This window comes from Gymnodraco acuticeps, unplaced genomic scaffold (genome assembly GCF_902827175.1).
Source record: "Gymnodraco acuticeps unplaced genomic scaffold, fGymAcu1.1, whole genome shotgun sequence".
Taxonomy (NCBI): domain Eukaryota; kingdom Metazoa; phylum Chordata; class Actinopteri; order Perciformes; family Bathydraconidae; genus Gymnodraco; species Gymnodraco acuticeps.
Window position 1 is genome coordinate 177,342 of NW_022990701.1, and position 19,136 is coordinate 196,477.

The following is a 19,136-nucleotide window of genomic DNA, read 5'->3' on the forward strand; positions in this document are numbered from 1 at the left end:
TCTGTGCAGTACAGGTTAGCTCTGAGTGTTAGCGATGCTAATGTAAACATGCACCGACCATATTACGTCCAAAACAGTCGGGCATTGTTTCTGATAGCAACTTTCTGATAGTGCCGTGGGTCCACATTTCCGATATGACGTCATATCGGACGCAAATCTGGATCAGCTCCGTTGTACCCCCGTTTTTAGAGATTTGGGTACGGAGGAAAAGAGAGAGGGTTTTATTTTCTGACCCTGCGTGAGTTCCCTGACACACCGGGGACACATATTTATGTATAAAAGACATCAAAAAGTGCATTTTGCATGATAGGTCCCCTTTTAAATAAAGATGATTTACTTAAAAATCATATTAACATACAGGGATCATAAAACATTGAGACCAAAGGCCAGAGAGGGTTGAAAAACTGGCTTTACATGCATAGTTTTATTTTTGTCTCTTTTTTTTGCACAGCTGTGTATTTTATATAGGCTACAACTACTTAAATTATATTTTCTACCTTTTAAATAATTGTTTTATTAACTTGAGACACTATATCTGCTTTTTGTTACTTTTAATTTAATAAATAGAATGGTTATTTTTCGACAACATATAAACTGTATGTATGTAAATAGTACTTTGAATATAATCTTTACCCTTGACATTGGGAGCAGTGTTTGTCCCGCTTATCCTTTCAAATGGGGACACCAGCATGTCTTCTCTGCCTGACATTTAAGAAGTACAATGTGAGAGTCTTAAGCAGGCAGAAAGATGCTGGATGGTGAATATTATTTGCAATTCCTCGTTTGTTTTGAGCTGTGGATCACATTCACAGAGCAGCTGACTTTGAACCTGCATTCAACAGTGTTGCCTTCTACAGCAAAAACCTATACGACAAAGCGGAGTTTTTTTTTTAGTGGTTGTTGTCTGTGTGCATGTTCTTGAGTGAAAGCAGAACCTGATTGTCATTTAAAAAGTTTGACATTTTGGAAAATGTTTGCCTTCTGGTGGGGAATTAAAGATTTATAACATTATTGTTAAACATATGGTAACAACTAGCAGCCGGTTAGCTTAGCTTCGAACAAAGATTGGAGACGAGGTGAAACAGTTTACGCTAGCTAGCTCTCCCCAACCGTAACAAAACCCACCTACTAGCAACCCCAAAGTCTACAAAAAGCGCATATATCATATCTCGTTTGTTTAATCCACACAAAAATCAGCGTGCTGAAAAATATAATCTTCTGTTTTACATCGAGTTATGTAATTTACCTGGATATTTCTCAGTTGGAACTGTTGTTACCTAGCCTACCGGTGAGACCCATGACCAGATTGGGATACATTCAAACTAGGCCGCATATATAATAATAGCATATTTAGTTTGTTACATTACTTTATACGACTTAAGTATTTAAAAAAAGTCATTCAGAACACAGTTTGATATATTAAATATATTCATCCCTAGTGATACAGAGTTAGACTATTTGCTAGTGGTTGCTTGGCAACAGCTCAGTGCTAATAGTAGCCAGGTACCTAGCCCTTGCTATTTGACATTTTAATTGATGTTTTTTTTTCTTTCGATAATGTCACATTTTGACAAATCCAGAGTAGCTGTCTAACCATTTCCGGCTGTTTGCTGGGCTAAGCTAACCCTGCTATCTGTATTTTCATATTTAGCTTACTAAGCTAAGCTAACTCTCAACCAGAAAGTGCATCATTTATGTTCTAAAATGTCATTTTAGTACTAAATATATAATCATTCAAATTAATAATTGTAATTAGTTTGTTTCCAAGTTGCAGATACTACAATTGTGACATTTGCGGCTGGATGACACTATATTCGACAGTGTGGGCAGATGACCTATTAAATACTTTAGTGTAAACTGATCAACTGTATCCTTCATGTCATGCTAAACTTGCCCTGACGCTATATTTAATCCTACAGTCAAACCTCTTATTACAAACTGATGTTTAATAAGGTGATGCATTGGGGTGATGTGTGTGAAATGGTCTTGCATACGTATATTTTTTATATATTTCATACATGACAGTGGTGTCAAAGTGACTGCAGTAAATGAATTGACACTCATGTAACCGTTCAGCAATAACAACCTGAAACAGTCCAGTAATGTAGTGATGATAACTCTGGGCTATTCTTCTAAAAGGTCTTAAACACTGGACTTTTCTGAGATTTCTTAGAACAGTTTATCTTTCTGCTTTGCTCTATACTGCATGAGGCTATACGTTACACATATTAATTCAGAATTTGATGCATTGAAGCTTTTTCTTATGCAGTTTAGTCCTATGCAAAGGTTTGTGCAGCCTTTTACTTTTTTTGTACCTTTTAATGTGCTTAGAAAATGTGATATTTTTGTTTTGTTTGAAATCTACGAATAACTGTTCCAGCAAACCTTTTCAATAAAACAATTCAGTGTCTCTTGATTGCATTATTGGACATTAACATTTGCTTAGTTTATTGTATTTACTTTTGGTTTAATCTTCCTCATTCCCATAACTAAATACAACTCAAATTAACATCCTGATGTTGTCCTATTTGCTGCGTCTAAAATGTGTCCATTTATAAACCGTAATAATGTGATCCCCAACAAATAAATAATTTATATTAAATCACTGATTAATAGTTTAAATAATTATTCAAGCACAATTGCAGCCTCTTTAATGTGAGGATTTCCTGTTTTCGCTATCCTATATCATTGTACACCGAAAATGATTTGGCATATTTGCCATTTTCTAAAACAAAATATAGGTTGCTTAATGAATAAAATAATTGGAAAAATACTACTTTTCCTTACCTAAAACGGTTATGTTCTGTGCATATGATAATTCTTCTTCAATTCCTCACACAAAATAAATCAACAGTCCAAAAACTCAGTAAAAATTTGATTTCATTTATAATATATACAAAATACAATAACAATTTATGTACTAAAATGTACACACTCAAAATTCATTAAGTCTTGGCCAGTGTTTACATTCAGTAAAAACGAAATTCACACTGACAAATCATCCATTTTGGAGAAAGAAAGGAAAAATGTACTTGCTCACAGAAACGTAAAAATACACAGGTGATCTATATTTACAAAAAGAACCAAGGAGCTCCAAGGTGGACGAGAAGAAAACAAACTGCTGCTGTTTTTTTCCTCCAAAGCCTTCTCACAAACATTTGTCAATGTTTTATCAATGTGAGCAAAAACATACCAGTGATTTCAATAAGAGAAATAGCTTATTTGACAGGAAGTAGATGGGGGGGGAAAAGGCACGTCAATTCATAAAATATACAGTCTAATGCCGAAGTACCAGTGATCACAACATAAGCTGTTTTAATGAATATGAGCCGTTTTGGTTTGCAGTTTGTACTCTGAGTCACTGTCTTTGGGTTGTATTTATATTAAAAACACTTCTTATAGTGAACAAATATTCAATTTAACTTCTAGAGAAGTAACATAAGATTATTTCAGAATTATACGATGGTCAGAACTGAAATAGAGAAAGCTATCCATTTAGTGAATACTCTTAAGCTGATTGAAGTTATACAAATAGTAACATCTCCCTTACAAAAATACACATACATCTTGATCACAAAAATCCTTCTTTAAAAAATAGCAATACTTTTTATATCTATATTTTTTAAGACATCTAAAGTGTGAGAAAAATAACTTTTTCTGTTTCTGTGATGAAAACATTTAAAAGGATAGAAATAAATTACTAGCTGTGTTAACTGTGATTCAGGTTTTTTGTGTGTGTTTGAGAAATGTCCTCGCTCTTATAAAGGTGAGGGTTTTTTGTTGAAAGGGAACTTCTCAGGTGACTTTGTGTTGCTTTGAATCAGTCACGATTCAGCGGCTCTCTGCAGGCTCCCGAAGAAAAGCCAGCATGAGCTCGACTGAATGGAAAAACAGGCAGTAGCGAGAAGGAACATCTGATATTTGTTCCTACAGGGTGAGATGTGTTTGACTGTATCTCTGAAGTCCATAGAGTCTTTTATTTTTTTTGTCTCAGATTGATTTAGTAGATCCTCTTTTGCTGATGAGGACTTCCAGCAGTCGCAGTTTGGCTTTGACGTGTTTGTATTCGTTGTACTCGACTGCCAGCGGGGAGCGGTCCTCCTTCTGCGCGACTCTATGGGAACAAGACAACAAACATTGAGAACTGGAGAAGGTTCAGCGGTGGAAAACCAATTAAGTGTGAATGTTGATTCTCTAGCCTATGTTTTCTTTTCTTTACCTTCCGTTTTGCCTAAAAAACTGGTCTTCAAACTCTTTCAGGTCCTTGCGGAGTCTTTTCTTCTCCTCCCGGCTCTCTTGGAGTTGCACCACGAGTTCTTCCCTGTGAGAGTGGAAATATTTTTTATATTTTGCTCTACAATATTTATATCTGTTAAATGATTTATTATGTAGTGGTGGATGAAAAACTCAGATCCTTAAAAAAGTACTTTTTGGAGATAAAAAAAAGTACACACTCTTGAGGTAAAATGCCTTTAAATGACATATTATTATTAGTAATTATAAGATTGATAATAGTGATGCAATGTTTATTCCATGGGGGAACACAAGGTGAAGCCATATGTGACCTGCTCTATTGAAATCAGTCGCATTGACTCAAAGACACATTTTGAGTTGTATACACTGTTGGAAAGAGGAGATTCATAGCTTTCTAATGATATCAGGATTGTTGTTGTTGTACTCCAAATATTAAGCAAAAATATGTCACATTATATAATGACTGTCACGAGAAACACCAGCTGTTGTTATGCCTGCTGTGACGTCAAGTTACTCAGTTCTCCGCTTGTAATTATGCCGAAGCTTCAAAGCTGTATTTATCATCTGAATTTGTCGAAACAAGTTTAATATTTTGAAAGCAAAGACTTTGTTTATTTTAAATCAGATGAAAACAAACTGTAACGGACCCTGCCGTGTTATCTATGATTACTATACATTCATAATTTCAGCGGAGGGAGGGGGGGCGGCGCTGCGGAAGAGCAGGGTGCGAGTGAGAGCTGTCATCTTCCCTTTACAAGCTTCAAACATGTATTTATTGTGTGATTTTGGAAATAAGTTTCATATTCTGAAAGCCAAGACTTTGTTTATTTAATTAAAATCAAACAAAACACCCGAACCCCGAAAAACTAGTTTTTTACGCAAATCCACTTTTATTTTGAAATGAGCCGTTGCGACTTTCGACTGATTTCGATAGAGCGGGTCACATATTGTTGCATCAGTATTAGTGATCTTACTTACAAATTATTTTAGTCGGTGACATTGTAAAAATCTCATATCTTCAGCCGTCAAATAAATATGTAAAAAAATGTCCTTTTGAAATGTATAGAGGAAGAAAAGTAAACTAGCACATATTGAAATAAAAGTTCCTAAATGTTTTTCTTAAATTCTGAATGTTGGTTTGTGATGTAATGTGACATGTGAGAATAGTCTTCTCAGTTTTCAGTGACTTACATGGTGGCGGAGTGCAGGTTGGACAGCCTCATGTCTGTCGTGTTCTTCGAGGGTGACAGGTCGTCCACAGGTGAGATGAAACCGTCTGCTTCCTCCTCCATGTGGTCCAGGAAGCCGAGCACGCTGAGGTCTGGCCGGACGGTGATGGTGAACTGCGTCTTGGAGTCCCCGTCGTCCTCTGAGCCGTCCTCCTCCTCCTGCAGAAACACAAAGAGGTCAAACTGTGGCCTGAGGGTGACGAGGCCACATCGTGCTGTGGCGTTAAAAGCGAAGCCTCCAGGCTCAAACACCGCAGTGCATGAGGGTCGTGCAGTGTTAGTCCCCAAGGGAAATCAATCATGACGGTGCAGCAGCCCAGTGCACTCCCACGGACCTCGTTTGTGATTCATGTCTATACCCATTAGTGTGGTTTCGGATGGAGTTAGTAGAGGCAGTCAACTAGAGAACACAGATCACCAAGGACCGACTTCATGTGAGCTACAAGTCCTGAAACAACTACAGCCTGAAAATACACCGAGCACAATGGTTTAGTTCTTGATTACAGTTTGTCCTCAAAATGTAACTAACATGATGCATTCTGCTTTATTACAACCTGGGTCTTATTTTTGTTGCTTTATTTATTTTCTACTCTAAAAGGTAAAGTCACAACTGAGATGACAGCGTTTACACAGCTTTTGAAGAAAACTAATTAAAGGGAAGTACTTTCTACCCAAACCAAAAATATAATTTTTTTTTATCAACACTAAATGTTACTATAAACATTTTTTTACAAAATGTTTTCTACACCTTTTTAATCACTGTGTGTTACTAGATCTTAGCAATTAACTTAGAATAATACAATAATATTATAAGTATTACAAATGAACAATAAATACAAAATAAGGTTGTAATAAACCAGAGATATCCTTTAGAGTACAACACGTACTGCTATAGAAATCACAGAGCGGTTCCAACATCAAATCCAGGCAGCTACTGATTCAACGTCTCTACTGGAGCTGTTTGCAGCCGCCCAATCAACAGGCAGCAATCACGTTCATTAGAGGGGGTGACGGGAGTTAAATGGGGGGAGGGAGGGGAGCTGGCTACTGATTGTTCAAGCAGCAGCTCATCACCTTGATGTCATCGAAGAAGAGCGCTGTTTCGCCCTCGATAATGGGCTGAAGGAGCGGCCCTCTGCGCTTGCTGGAGGGAGAGCCCTGTGGTGACGGTTGAGAAGGAGGCGTTAACCATGCTGTGTTACAGCAAGGCCGCGAGGAAACGCCACACTGCCTTCACCTTTCACCTCATTCTCTGTCTAAACCTGTGGAATTGTTCCTTCTTTTTTCCATCATAACACCACCTTGTTTTCCACAGGAGGCCCACATGACATTTATTTTGAAAACCTAACTTTATCAAAATTAACTGACAAACAGCAGCCTGAATGTGAGCCATCATCTGAAGCCTCACAACTGTCTTTATTTAAACCCTTTGAAACCAAATATAAAAAATGGGTGCTTATTTTTTGGGAAACTGAGAATACGAAATAGAGCAGTAAAAGTAAACCAGCAGAAAATAAATATGGAAAAAAACAAACGTTTTTACCCTGTTTGAGTAACTTCAGAGCCACCTTTCAAAATCAACCAGAATCATGCCTGTAATCAAATTGTTTTGATTTTTTGGGGAACAAAAAAGGGGCGAAATGGAACTTTGTTTCGGAGTTAAAGCTAGAAACAAATGGCTCCAGGATAATACAATTGCTGCATCACAAGTCTCTGGCAGTTGTCCCGATTTGCATAATTGGGATTAAAGGTTGAGCATTACATAACAGATAAATAGAGATAATTTCTTACATAATAGAAATGTAAAAAATGTAATGTAAAAAATTGAGTACACAAATGATAGCAAGAGGAAGCGTATACAAAAGTTCATACACTTTTTCACCAATGATTTTCCATGACTTCTCCATGGCCTTTACCTCATTTTCCATGACCAAAAAAATGACTCTTTCTCAGCGGTACCACTGAAAATGGTTTATTTTAACACGGAACAGGAAATAAGGTCTGCATATGAAACATGTCGTGCCTATCTAAAACAAATCAAATAGGCTAACTAGCTTCTACACGCTAAAGCAACTCAAATCTCTCACCAGCAAAATGCCTCGTCAGTTAAATGCCATTTTACGTTTCTTTACTATACGATACAGTATTTATTATCATTATAGTATTACTATTTCGGCGATTAGATCAAATATAAATTATATTTGATGCAACTTTAGTTACATTTCCATGACTTTTCCAAAACTTTGGGAAAAATATTGTTTTCCATAACTTCTCCAGGGCCGGGAATTTGCATTTTGAATTTCCATGACTTTTCCAGGTTTTTAATGACCGTAAGAACCCTGACACTTGTATGCATATATTGTGCAGTACTTCTGAGCAAACAAGTCCCCACATCCCAGTAAAGTTGTCTGTTTCTCCAGTCTCTGACCCTCTCCTGCACTCAGATGCTCATGATGCCTTTTCTTGTGAACTCAATCTGCCACCTATGAGCTGCTTTACGACCAGGGGGGATTCATTGAGCTTTTTAAGCTGGATTTAGAAAGGTGGATAACACGTCTGTGGCACGACTGCCACCAGTTCCCACACAACAGGCACTAATGCCAACATGAGCTGGGATTAAGTGTCTGCAGGCGCTTTGTCAACGTGGGCCACTCGCTGGTCAAAGAGCAGCTGGACCAATGGACAGCTGTGGAGGAAAACTAAAAGGAAGGGAGACTCAGGTGTGGAACTTACAATGACGGGGATACTGGAGGCTCGGCACAGGATCTGCTTCACCAGGCGGTATCTGTCGTACAGGGGCTTCATGATTTGCCTCTCGCTCTTGGTGACCTGAAGTAAAAAAAGACACCTTGTTAGCATATCATTCACTTCTTTCGGTCTTCCTCTGAGTAACTTGCTGCAGCACTTTACCGGGTAATTGATAATATTAAAATTCAAACATCACATCAACATTCAAATGCTGCGCAGTATTTTTTTGCACGTCATTCATTCAGTTAAAACCCGGTACTTCCGCACAGTTGCAGATAAAGATTAAGGCTACACTAATATTATTAGTATTATACCATTTGCAGGATTAGAAACAACTTCCGAACGTTGTTAGGTCCAAAAGTCCAAAAAAAAAAAAACCTCACAACATGTTTTCTCGAGGGAAATGTTGGTATTCAATCCATATTTTGTTGGCCTTTTAAAAACAACATTTCCAGTGTGGTCAAAGATGTACTTTTTGTCTATCTATCCATTTATTTATTCAGATTTTTTTTTAAGTATGTCTGAAAATATGAAAACAGAGATTTGAAGCTTCATTCAGAAATAATTTGAAAAAGACACTTCAAATGTGAAAAGTTATTCAGTACATCCCTATCATGCAGCACTCACTAACACAAAATGACAGCTAACCCAGACCGGTTAACTACTCTTCAGCTCTGCCTGATACACGACCATACTAGCAGGGGTTAGACAGCACAATTATTGCAATTGTATTTGGGACTGACAACGAAAAAAGTGCCTGTCAGCTCCTCTAAATGACTCCGAAGCTCATGTGGCGTCAGAATTTCTAACAACATAAATTGAAGCTCCAAGCTCACCATTTGCACACGCTCTAGCTTCAGACATTATTCACCGTTGACTTGCAATCTGGGTCACAGTGAAGTGGTAAACAAGATTCTCTCAGTTTTGGGCCAACATGGCTGGAAGGAGATCTGAACTACAGCTTGGATTGGCCTTTTGAGAATTGCTGTATTTATATAAAGTGTGTGTGTGTGTGTGTGTGTGTGTGTGTGTGTGTGTGTGTGTGTGTGTGTGTGTGTGTGTGTGTGTGTGTGTGTATATTGGAAGGAGGACTTACTGGTCGGCCGTGTATGCTCTCGTAGTAGAGGAGCGCTTTCTGCAGGGCGACTTTCTCCGCTCCGATCTGCTCCCGTGTCATATCCTGTGAAACATCAAAACATTTTAATAAGGGACCGGGGTTGACTCTGTGTCTGCCAGATTTTAATCGTATTTTGATTTTCTTACAAGACACATCCATTAGCTGTATAAGTGAATATATGTTTTATTTATCCGCCGCGGCCTTGGTCTTACCTTGATGTCCTCGGGGCGGTTCACCTCCTCCCTCTTCTCCTGTAGCTTCTTCAAAATGGTCTCCAGGCTGCTCTCCACGGGAGGCTTCGGTACTTTCTCCTGCTGCGGCTTCTTCTCCAGCTGAGAGCCGAAGCTTTTGGGCAGAGTGTTGCTGCGCTGCCGGGTCAGAGGCGGAAGGTCCTCTTCAGACTTCATCAGCTTGCTCTCTGTTGAAGAAAGAGGAAATACATTAAATGAGCTTTCTTGGTTTTATTTCAACGTGTGTTCAGGAGTGTCTTTCATTCCTCTGTGTTACCTTTCTGCTCTTTACGAAGCTTGGCCAGTTCATTAAGCCATCGCAGCACCTCTGGGTTTCCGGCTTTATCACTGTGGGAGGGCTGGATACCAAAAGCGCCCAACAAATAAAAAAAATTAAAATGAGGAAGTCCTTTATTCTCTGTTCATAACTTATTTATATTCAATTTAAAATTCATAAGAGACATTCAATAAAAGTGTTTATGACTCGTAAAATGTATTATGGGTCAGATGTTATTGTTTTCAATGTGATAAATGAAATTAGTATCACTCCTGTGCCTACCCTATATTTTCTTTCGTCTTCAAACTTCTCATCAAATCTGTGGATCTTCTTCCGCAGCACGTGGATCCTTTTTGAGAGCTGGGCGGACGTCAACTCCTCTTTATCATCGTCGCAGGAGCCAAGAGAGGAACTCCGTCTGCGACTGGAGAAATACAAAAGTGTTGTTAATTTCACTGACAGCTCCACACTGCTCGCCATAAAAAACATTTGAAAAGACGTGAAGTGTTTACCTGACAAATGAGTGTGCGTTGGGTGGTGAGGGAGGCACTTCCGTGTCGTCCAGGTACTGCTGGCTGTGTCCGTAGGCGTAGAAGCGCGGCGACAGCATCGGGTCGCTGTCCTCCTCCAGGAGCTGCCGGATCAGACGTCCCCCGGCGTGAGGGGACAGTCGAGCTTCCTCGCGGTCCATGCTCTCCCTCTGCGGAGGAGGGTATGCTGGCACTGGTTCTGAGGAACACAGAAACAAACATTTTGTTTTTAACACCATGCAAACTAAGGACAGGTTGGTCAGGGATGTTTTTAATGTGATGCATGCTTGCCAGCAGACAGACAGAAAGCTTGTCTTAGTACAGTTAAAGCTGACTCATCATATCATCCCAACGAGCGCTGTAGCTTCTGCATATTGAACCAGAATCTTATCATATCGTTTTTAAAGAGTTAAAAATAACTTTACATTAAAACATTCTAATTGAAAAGGTTGAGCTTCAACAACAAACAAATCTGAATAGATACGTTATTTTGAATGGCTGTTCAATTAAATGGGAGATTATTGGCTGTTGACTAAGAGTGGAGAATCGACAGTTATTTACGGTCTTTTATCAATAAGAAAAACTGAGAAGCTGAAGTCAGGAAATGTTTGAAATGATTTTGTAACAGATAATAATTGGGGGTATACAAATGAAACCAGTAAACAAGTTAAATACAATATGGTAAAATTGTTCTAAGAAAGTCCAACAATGTGCTAATTCCCCAGAGATTCCCTCACTGCAAATTTTTCTGGGATGTTCTCAAGCGATGTAAAAGTCACTGGACATGATGAAGATTCTCTCTCTACCCCGAACAGAAAACTTCCCCTGGGGCTCGACAGTCACAGATGTTGTTTTGCAACTTGGGGAGAGACCCCCCCCCCACCCTCCCTCTTACTGTTAGTCCCCTGGTTCACAGTCACCCCTCTGGTAATAATTATGTTGGTTGAATATAGCCATGCAGATACCCCTGACAATTCCCGGTCTATAAATAATGCCTGGCTCTCTGTGGGGTAATGTCAGGGATAATGTCTACCCCTGTAGAGAGTTCCAGTGATGAGTTTTAGTTTCCACTCTGCATGGTGAGAGATAAACCTGGTAAGTGTTCAAGCATGAGAACAAGACTAGACAGAGACATCTCAGAGTCAACTGTTATAGCAAGGAGGGAAATCTCCATAGAAACTCAGTGAAAACATGAAACTCAGCAGGAACAAAAACATAGACTTCATGGAAAAGACCTGTAACATCAGGAGATTTGAAAGATATGAGTTGTTCACAGGGAGATGAGATGGAGGGAGAGAAAACAAGCTCTGAGGGAAACCAACCGTCAGAGTAAACACTCAAAGTGTCAGAAAGCACACGTGGAAATATGAACGCCCAGTCAAAAACTGCACAAGCATATTTTTCTTAGCCGGGGTAAGTTGGGCCGTACGATTTGGACTTAGCTCAAATTCCAGCTCTGGTCCCGCGGGTCCTCCTGTAGTTTTAGGTACGTGCAGTTTATCAAGTAGTAACTCTGTTGCATGTTAGCGCCCGCTCACAGCAGCAGGTGAAACACTAAATAATGCTGAATGTCCTCCTCTTTGACATCTATTATCTAGCAGAGCAGTTCAGCCGGCCACTGAGGCCGCATGGCATTTGAAATGAATCCTTTAAATCAACCGCTCGCTGATGGTTTAGGATTAACTACACTAATGAAACAAACGACATGCCAGTTTGCCATTTCACTAAAGGTTGCTGTGTGTGTGTGTGTGTGTGTGTGTGTGTGTGTGTGTGTGTGGTGTGTGTGTGTGTGTGTGGGTGTGTGTGTGTGTGTGTGTGTGTGTGTGTGTGTGTGTGTAAGACGCTTGGCCACAATGTTCCAGATCATTCAAGCATGTTGCCATGCAGTAGGAAAGGTCACTCAGACAGCTCTTGCTATGTTATTATTGCGGCAAAGCAAGTCCGTACTGACGGTGATGTTACATAACACTTACCATCCCAACAACTCTGATGAAAAATGGTTTTGAAATCAAGGAAAGGAGCGTTAAATAATGGAGAACCTAGAGGACAGAAGAAGAGAGGAAGGGAGGAGAGAAGTAAAGAACAAGATGAAGAAGCGCAAGCAAAGAAACAGAAGTAGGAAAGGACCAGCATGCATCCTTCTTGCTGCAGTGCGTTTGGGAAACCAAAGTAACAAGCCTGTCCCTGAATCTTAGTTCACCAGACATATGAGCTACAGAGTCTTGTCTCTTCCTGTTGAAGATGCCCGTTAATGTCTTTCCATCCTTGCTGGCAGACGACCAAGGGCACGGCAGTGGCAACTATCAGGTCTCTACGTCGGGAACTGGCACAAAGTGTACTGGGACAAAGGCCTAATGCTCTCATCCACCGGCAAGCCCATTTGTACAGTATTATACCTTCTGTATAATATGCACATATCCCCAAACAGTGCTCGCTACCATTATGCAGCTTTATCAAATGCTTATTCAGCTTGGCTAGTTTCGCCGGAACATAAATCCCTCTTTTGGCACTCCTTCGTGAAGAATGCCAGCTACACCGAAAAAAACCTCACAATTTAAACTTTGCTCACAGCATTTAGACAATTGTTTATGCAATGGCCTGCCTTGCCTGCTCTCATGCTTCAAGGGACCTGATCAGTTGACTCTCACGCACCTAAAGGAGACACTGTAAGATTTAAGCGCCCTGTCACAGCCAATCATGCGGCTCCCTGTGGCGCACTCGCTGCCATGAACTCAGTTATTCATAGAATGTACTTGAATAAAATGTATTAAGAAGAAAAACACAACAGGCAGGTGATCTTATAGTTAATGTATTCTTAGTTTCAGTGTGAAAAACAGCTGCATTGTACATTTCCTAAACATCCTGCACAAAACTATCCTCTGCTACATTCTCCCTCAAGCAAATTGCATTTCAATGACAAGCAAACACAATCAGAGACAGCAAAAGAGAGAGAATCCAACTAACACCACACCTTTATATAGACTAAAGCAACATCTTGGCTGAGGCACAATAAGTTCTTGACATTCTTTTTCCTCGTGCTGAAATTCTGCACAGCAACTAACAACCCCTCAGTTGTTTTTGCGATTTCACATATGGCCACTAGAGAGCTCTAAACACGAGGCTGCTGAAGTTGAGAGATGTATTGTATGGAACAGTTTTGCTCTTAAGTGCCACATAAACCAGGAAATGATGGTGGTGGGAGTGAAGACCCACATTTATAATGGAAACATGTCAAAACATGACCAACCACGCCCCTTAACTGGATGTAACAGCAGAAGTCAACCTGTTGGTTATCATTGTAGTGTACAGTTCAACAAAATGCTTTGCTTTCACTGCTCAGATACCTCCACCCATCTCCGCTGTGTCGCAACGTCCTAACAAACCAATCACACTGTCAGTGCCCTGCGATTGTGCATGATTTCCTTTCTGCACAAACACCAAGCCCGCTGAGTAACACCAAGCCCGCTGAGTAAACAAACACCTACAAAAGAACTTTAGAGGAGGAGAAATAATGCAATGCTGAAGAAGACTAATATATAGGAAACTCTGCATAAAAAAAGCACACAAGCTTAATTGAAAACATTTGACATGCTTGTTTTAAACGCATTTAAAATCGGATCTTTTGCAAAGCTGCCATTAAATGTACATCCCCACCACTATTACTGGAATAACAGAGCGAACGGTCACAATGTCATTATAACCTGACTGGAGCACACATGAAGAATATAACCCCGATCAATAAACGCTATGAATGCAAGCCAACTTCCTACTGGTACAGTGTTATCAAATATCCAACTCCAATTGAATGATTAATTTCTGACTGGGAACTCCAGCAGCAGCTGAGTCTTACAGGGATTGCATAGTACCATTTATACCCTGGAAAAACACAGGACGAGCTCGAAACTTAGCTACACCAAGAGATGAAAAAAATGTTGCCTAATTTAAAGGCAACAAAACAACAGAGCAGAGCCAGAGCTGCTTCTCTGACCAGGCAGGCAAACAAGCACATCTCCAGTGAGTGTTTCTCTGCCAGATATAAGTGGCTAGAGAACTTAAGAGGATCCTTTTCAATTAAACCCAGCAGTAGACGCAGAAAGAGATGCATCAGGAGGAGGAGGAGGAGCAGGAGGTGTGCAGCTGCTGCCCAGACCCCCGTGCGCAGTGCTGGGAGGAGGGCATGTAGCACATTTCTTTAGGCAGGTTTGTGTGAAAAGGCGTGTATTCCAGATAGTATTTAGAGACAAAGTGTTACAAGAGAACAACCTAAGCATTAAACCAGCAGTTTGAAAGCCCATAGCTTTACCTCCCCAGTTGTTTTCTTCAGTGAGTGATGTCAGGTCCAGCCGGGGAACGTCCTCGCAGCTCTCGCGGTCCGGATCAGAGGCTCGCACCTCTCCCCCGCCGACCCTTCCAATGTCACAAGTGACGGGCGACTCCTGGATCTTCATCCTTAATGTCTGCACAACCATGAGAGAACAAGAAAAGAGCGCTCAACGACGATGCCGAGCTTGTGAACACACTCTTTAAGTTGAGCAGCACACTCCCACAGGCTGGCCCTGCCCTAACAGAGGGGCTGGTCCCGGCTCCTGATTGGCTGCCTCTGCTGTCAAAACATCCGCCCATCTGTCTCAGGCTGTGTGTAGAGACAGCAGGAGTGGATTGGCTCCTCCCAGTCTTCCCCCCCAACTGGAATACCCTCCCTTACTTGTTCCCTCTCCACAGTAGTCCTCCGTGCTTTCTCTCTTGCCTGACATGCATATATTCCCCACCCTTGCACCGCTCTGGACATGTTTGTTTCAAAGCAGCAAGACCAGAAGGGAGGGGTGGATGGGTGTTAGTGAAAAAGAAGGGAGGGAGGGAGGGAGGGTCGGAGGTGAGAACATAAAAAAACAAACAGATTGTGAGCATGCACACGTAGGCTGACAGGGTGGTTTTTCTTCTCTCTCTATGTCTCTCTGCAGACAAACATCCAGCTCTTAGCAGACATGAAACATGCCGCCTCCTCCGACACCTCATTACTTCCCCTTTTTTCTCCCACTGTTTCCCCATCATCCCCCCACTTCTCCTCTGCTTCTATCTCAAACTTTCTCAAATATTCAAAGGGTTTATTGTCATATGCACAGTAGCGACAGTGTAGACATGGAAAAGACAAAGTTAAGTCCCAGGCTCCTCCAACAATGCAACATAAATATATATAGACATAAAATAGTGCAATAAGAAACAGAGCACACTACACTTTGATTTTCCTCCGTTAAAAGATGTGTAATAAAACTGTAATGCAATGTAAATGATTTGGGTAAACAACACACTCAGCGGCTCATGGTTTTAGAACGTGTCCATGGTTCACTTAGCACTAAGCCCATGGGGTCCCATTTCCTGTGTCTGGGCGTGGGACCAAGCTATTTTTAGGAAAAGACAGATCAAGACCCAGGGGCTCCTCGACATCATTAATGCCACAGGCGGCTTACAGGAAGGGTTGCTCTTGAGTCTCGTTACAAAAGCTCTTGTTTTGTTAACGACACTAAGTTGTTGTTGTTGTTGGCAGGTTAATGTGAGATTTCAGTGCAAGCATAATTAGTTGTACTACTTACGGGAAATGTCCAGTGTTAAACGTTCTCCGGGCCCTAATGCCACTCTGTATCCTCTGCGATTCACCATCGCATGAAGTTATCTCACATGTAACAGCTGAAGGGACGCGATAAATCACAGTTTTTGGCTCGCTTCCGCACAAATACACACACATAACATTGTTATTGTTGTTATTGTTATTATCATCATGTGTCGATTTTCAACTTCTTCTCCAGTAGGACTCAGATGAGGGTGTTGCACTTTTCTTTTCCTTATACATGTGATGTTTTGGTGTTGTTTTGTTTCTTTCCGTTAACCGTCAAGTGGGAAATAAGTATTTTTTTGTGTGTTTCTCTTAGTATCCTAAGATACTGTTATGTTTGGCTGTGAAAAAAAAATAATTATTATGAAGGGCAGACCATCTATTTGTATTTATTTGTTTTTTTTAGAAAGGGGCAGGTCACATAAGATTTTATTCTTCTCCCTGCTCCTTTTCGCTAAATGGTAGAGTCATGTTTTGTGGCAATTATTGTACATTTGGTTTTGCGTACCATGAGCGGGACAAATAAAATGAAATGAAATGAAACATACACAGACCTGCAAGCATAATTAGTTGCAGGTCTGTGTATGTGTGTGTGCGAGCCAAAAACTGTGATTTATCGCGTCCCTTCAGCTGTTACATGTGAAATAACTTCATGCGATGGTGAACCGCAGAGGATACAGAGTGGCATTAGGGCCCGGAGAACGTGCAACACTGGACATTTCCCGTAAGTAGCTTTTACGTCACTCACCAATCTAAACCCCACCGCCTCCATGAATTAGTACATACTGCACCAGCTCACTCAATCAACATTCAAGATCCTGTTGTCACAGATCTACGAGCACATATTCCTCAACTAACATATAGACATTGATGTTCACCTGTTTCAGATTCAGACCAGGCAATAACAAGTTTCTTTGTGATCGGCTTACAAGTAGAAAGCTTCAGTCACTCAGACCACACTCTGTGTGCTCGATGGCTACAATATTTTAACATTGTTTACATGAATGTGTCTAGGGCAACATTGAAGGACTACCTACTCAACTGATGTCCTTTGCCCCTTTTTTAATAAATGTTCGGTTGCTGGATTTGTCCACAAAGGTTTATGTGTTTTAACCGTTTCTCTATTTTTAAGTATTTTAAGATTTTTATATTATCATACTTTTGTGAATGGGTTTGTGTTTTCTTCCGGTGTTATAATTTTCTTTTAAACCCCCATTTCCAAGATCAATAAAGAACCATCCCGCTCAAGTAGAAATGGGGATTTCTGATCCTTTATTGATTTGTTTTGTCTTTTATTTTTTGTCAATATTATTTAGGTTGCCTGGAAAGAACCTTTTTCTTTTGTTGCATTGTTGGTCTGATTACAGACTTGCTTATTAGTGTAAATCCTTTCTGGCTGTGTAGATTTAAGAGAGGGGGTTTTATGAAAGAGTTTATAGCACTAAGATCCATGTGGGGGGTTGACCCTAAAACAATGTTGGATGAAACTCTGGATGGCACCACAAGTAGTTATAGGCTATCCAGTACAACATATGTGCCTGTTTTTCAGGCCTCAGACTTTTCAGGCCTCAGACAATAATCTTTTTTCTCAAAGCAATGATAAACCTGTGAGTTGGATGTAGAAAAGTCAGAATCAATATAGATTTTTTTTTTTTTAAAGTAAATTCAGATTGAACATAGTAAAACAATTTAAATTATAGTGTCCGTCCAAAAAAAAAAAACATTACTTATAGTGAAAACCACCCTTGAATGATGGGATCGGAGACTAAAAGCTTTAGGAATCCAAACTATAACATACAATAAGTACCCTGTATCAAGATTGATGCAAAACAAGTGAAATTTGACCTTTTTAGAGAGATTTAGCAAAAAAAACCCTCTTCTGGGTCATTTGGGTGGATTTGACCTATATCTGGCCCCCCTCGGTCAATTTTGATGATTGACACCTCTTTTTAACCGATAGAGCCAATAGAATCGAGGGGAGGTTCCTAAAATCCATTTAAACATTACCCATTGGTGAATGAGTGATGCGTAGCCAGAATGCCCAAAACCGGAAGCTGTACACTCTCGTAGCAGCTAATATGAAATCTCCGTTATTGACAAAAATATGAAGATGAATTATCAGTAATCATTTCAAAGTGACACATTGGATTAACCTATGGATTAACCTTCAGCAGCGTTTTTATCGTTTATCGCAAAAGGTAAGACATATTTTCCGTTTTTCCTCCATAAAGCTACGTTGTGTGATGTCTGGGTTTGCTTCCCCTGCCGCGAGTTTTGAGCGCTCAGTGATGATACTTATATTTCTAGAATCTGTGGAATCTCAGCTTGCTAGCTGATATCTTGTTTGTGCAGATCCGATAAGTAATAAGGATATTTTACTGTGAGTTCTGTGCTAAGTGCGTTAGCATTCTTTCGCTCAGGGCTAATTCAGAAGATCCTTGTGTTTCGTTTAGCTGAAAATTGTTAATATTGTCTGATAGCTAAGTTTCTTCCCGTTAAGTGGGTATGACACATTCATAGTTTGTTAAATGTTAAGAAGCCCTCAGACGCTGTTTCTTGCAAGATGTTGCGTTTTGCCCCCGGTACCAGAGGCATGGGGCTTAACTGGTTAAAGTAATTGCTTTTATGCTAATTAGGGCATTTTCTATAATTAATCATGAGTGGTTCATATTGACAATGTTGCGGATGCAGACTCACAGATATTCAAAGAACCATTAAGATTATGTCAGTCTGTTGTCAAGTTTTGTCTTAATTATAAAGTTGATGATGAAAGAACAACTTGTTTATTAGCCGCAAGTGTCTGCTTTGTTCTAAACTCGTTGCTTGTTAAAGGTGGGGTAGGTAAGTTTGAGAAACCGGCTCGAGTTACACTTTTTGCTATATTCCATGGAATGCTCTTAACATCCCGATAGCAATGAATATCTGAAGTGCTTTGACAAAAAACACATACAAAATATCATCTCTAGAAGCCGTGGCGCTGTAAAAAGCACGACCAATCATCTGAGCCGGCTCGGCTAAAGTAACTGGATGGCCTACCTGCCTGTCAGCCTTGCATCTCGTGCACAAACTTATCTCGTGCCCTCATTGGTCATGTGCGCGTTCGTGTGTGTTGGAGGAGGGGCTCTGTGAGGAACTCTGAA

The 19,136-nt window shown here is 40.3% G+C and overlaps 1 protein-coding gene across 6 annotated transcripts in view; it reads right to left on the reverse strand.

Moving 5' to 3' along the window:
- Window positions 1-2,863: 2,863 nt before the first annotated feature.
- The window catches only part of fam13a (family with sequence similarity 13 member A), a 78,077-nt gene continuing 61,804 nt past the window's right edge, over window positions 2,864-19,136 (reverse strand). For 5 of the 6 annotated variants that reach the window (XM_034231385.1, XM_034231388.1, XM_034231384.1 and 2 more), the window contains 11 exons: window positions 14,689-14,842; window positions 10,368-10,584; window positions 10,138-10,279; window positions 9,856-9,937; window positions 9,561-9,766; window positions 9,328-9,411; window positions 8,217-8,312; window positions 6,558-6,641; window positions 5,446-5,642; window positions 4,220-4,321; window positions 2,864-4,114 (listed from right to left, as the gene is read on the reverse strand). In XM_034231385.1, coding sequence (XP_034087276.1) covers window positions 3,991-4,114; window positions 4,220-4,321; window positions 5,446-5,642; window positions 6,558-6,641; window positions 8,217-8,312; window positions 9,328-9,411; window positions 9,561-9,766; window positions 9,856-9,937; window positions 10,138-10,279; window positions 10,368-10,584; window positions 14,689-14,842 — 1,488 coding nt within the window. In that variant the 3' untranslated portion in view covers window positions 2,864-3,990. The remainder of the gene's footprint in view (window positions 4,115-4,219; window positions 4,322-5,445; window positions 5,643-6,557; window positions 6,642-8,216; window positions 8,313-9,327; window positions 9,412-9,560; window positions 9,767-9,855; window positions 9,938-10,137; window positions 10,280-10,367; window positions 10,585-14,688; window positions 14,843-19,136) is intronic. The other variant, XM_034231386.1, reaches the window with a different exon arrangement.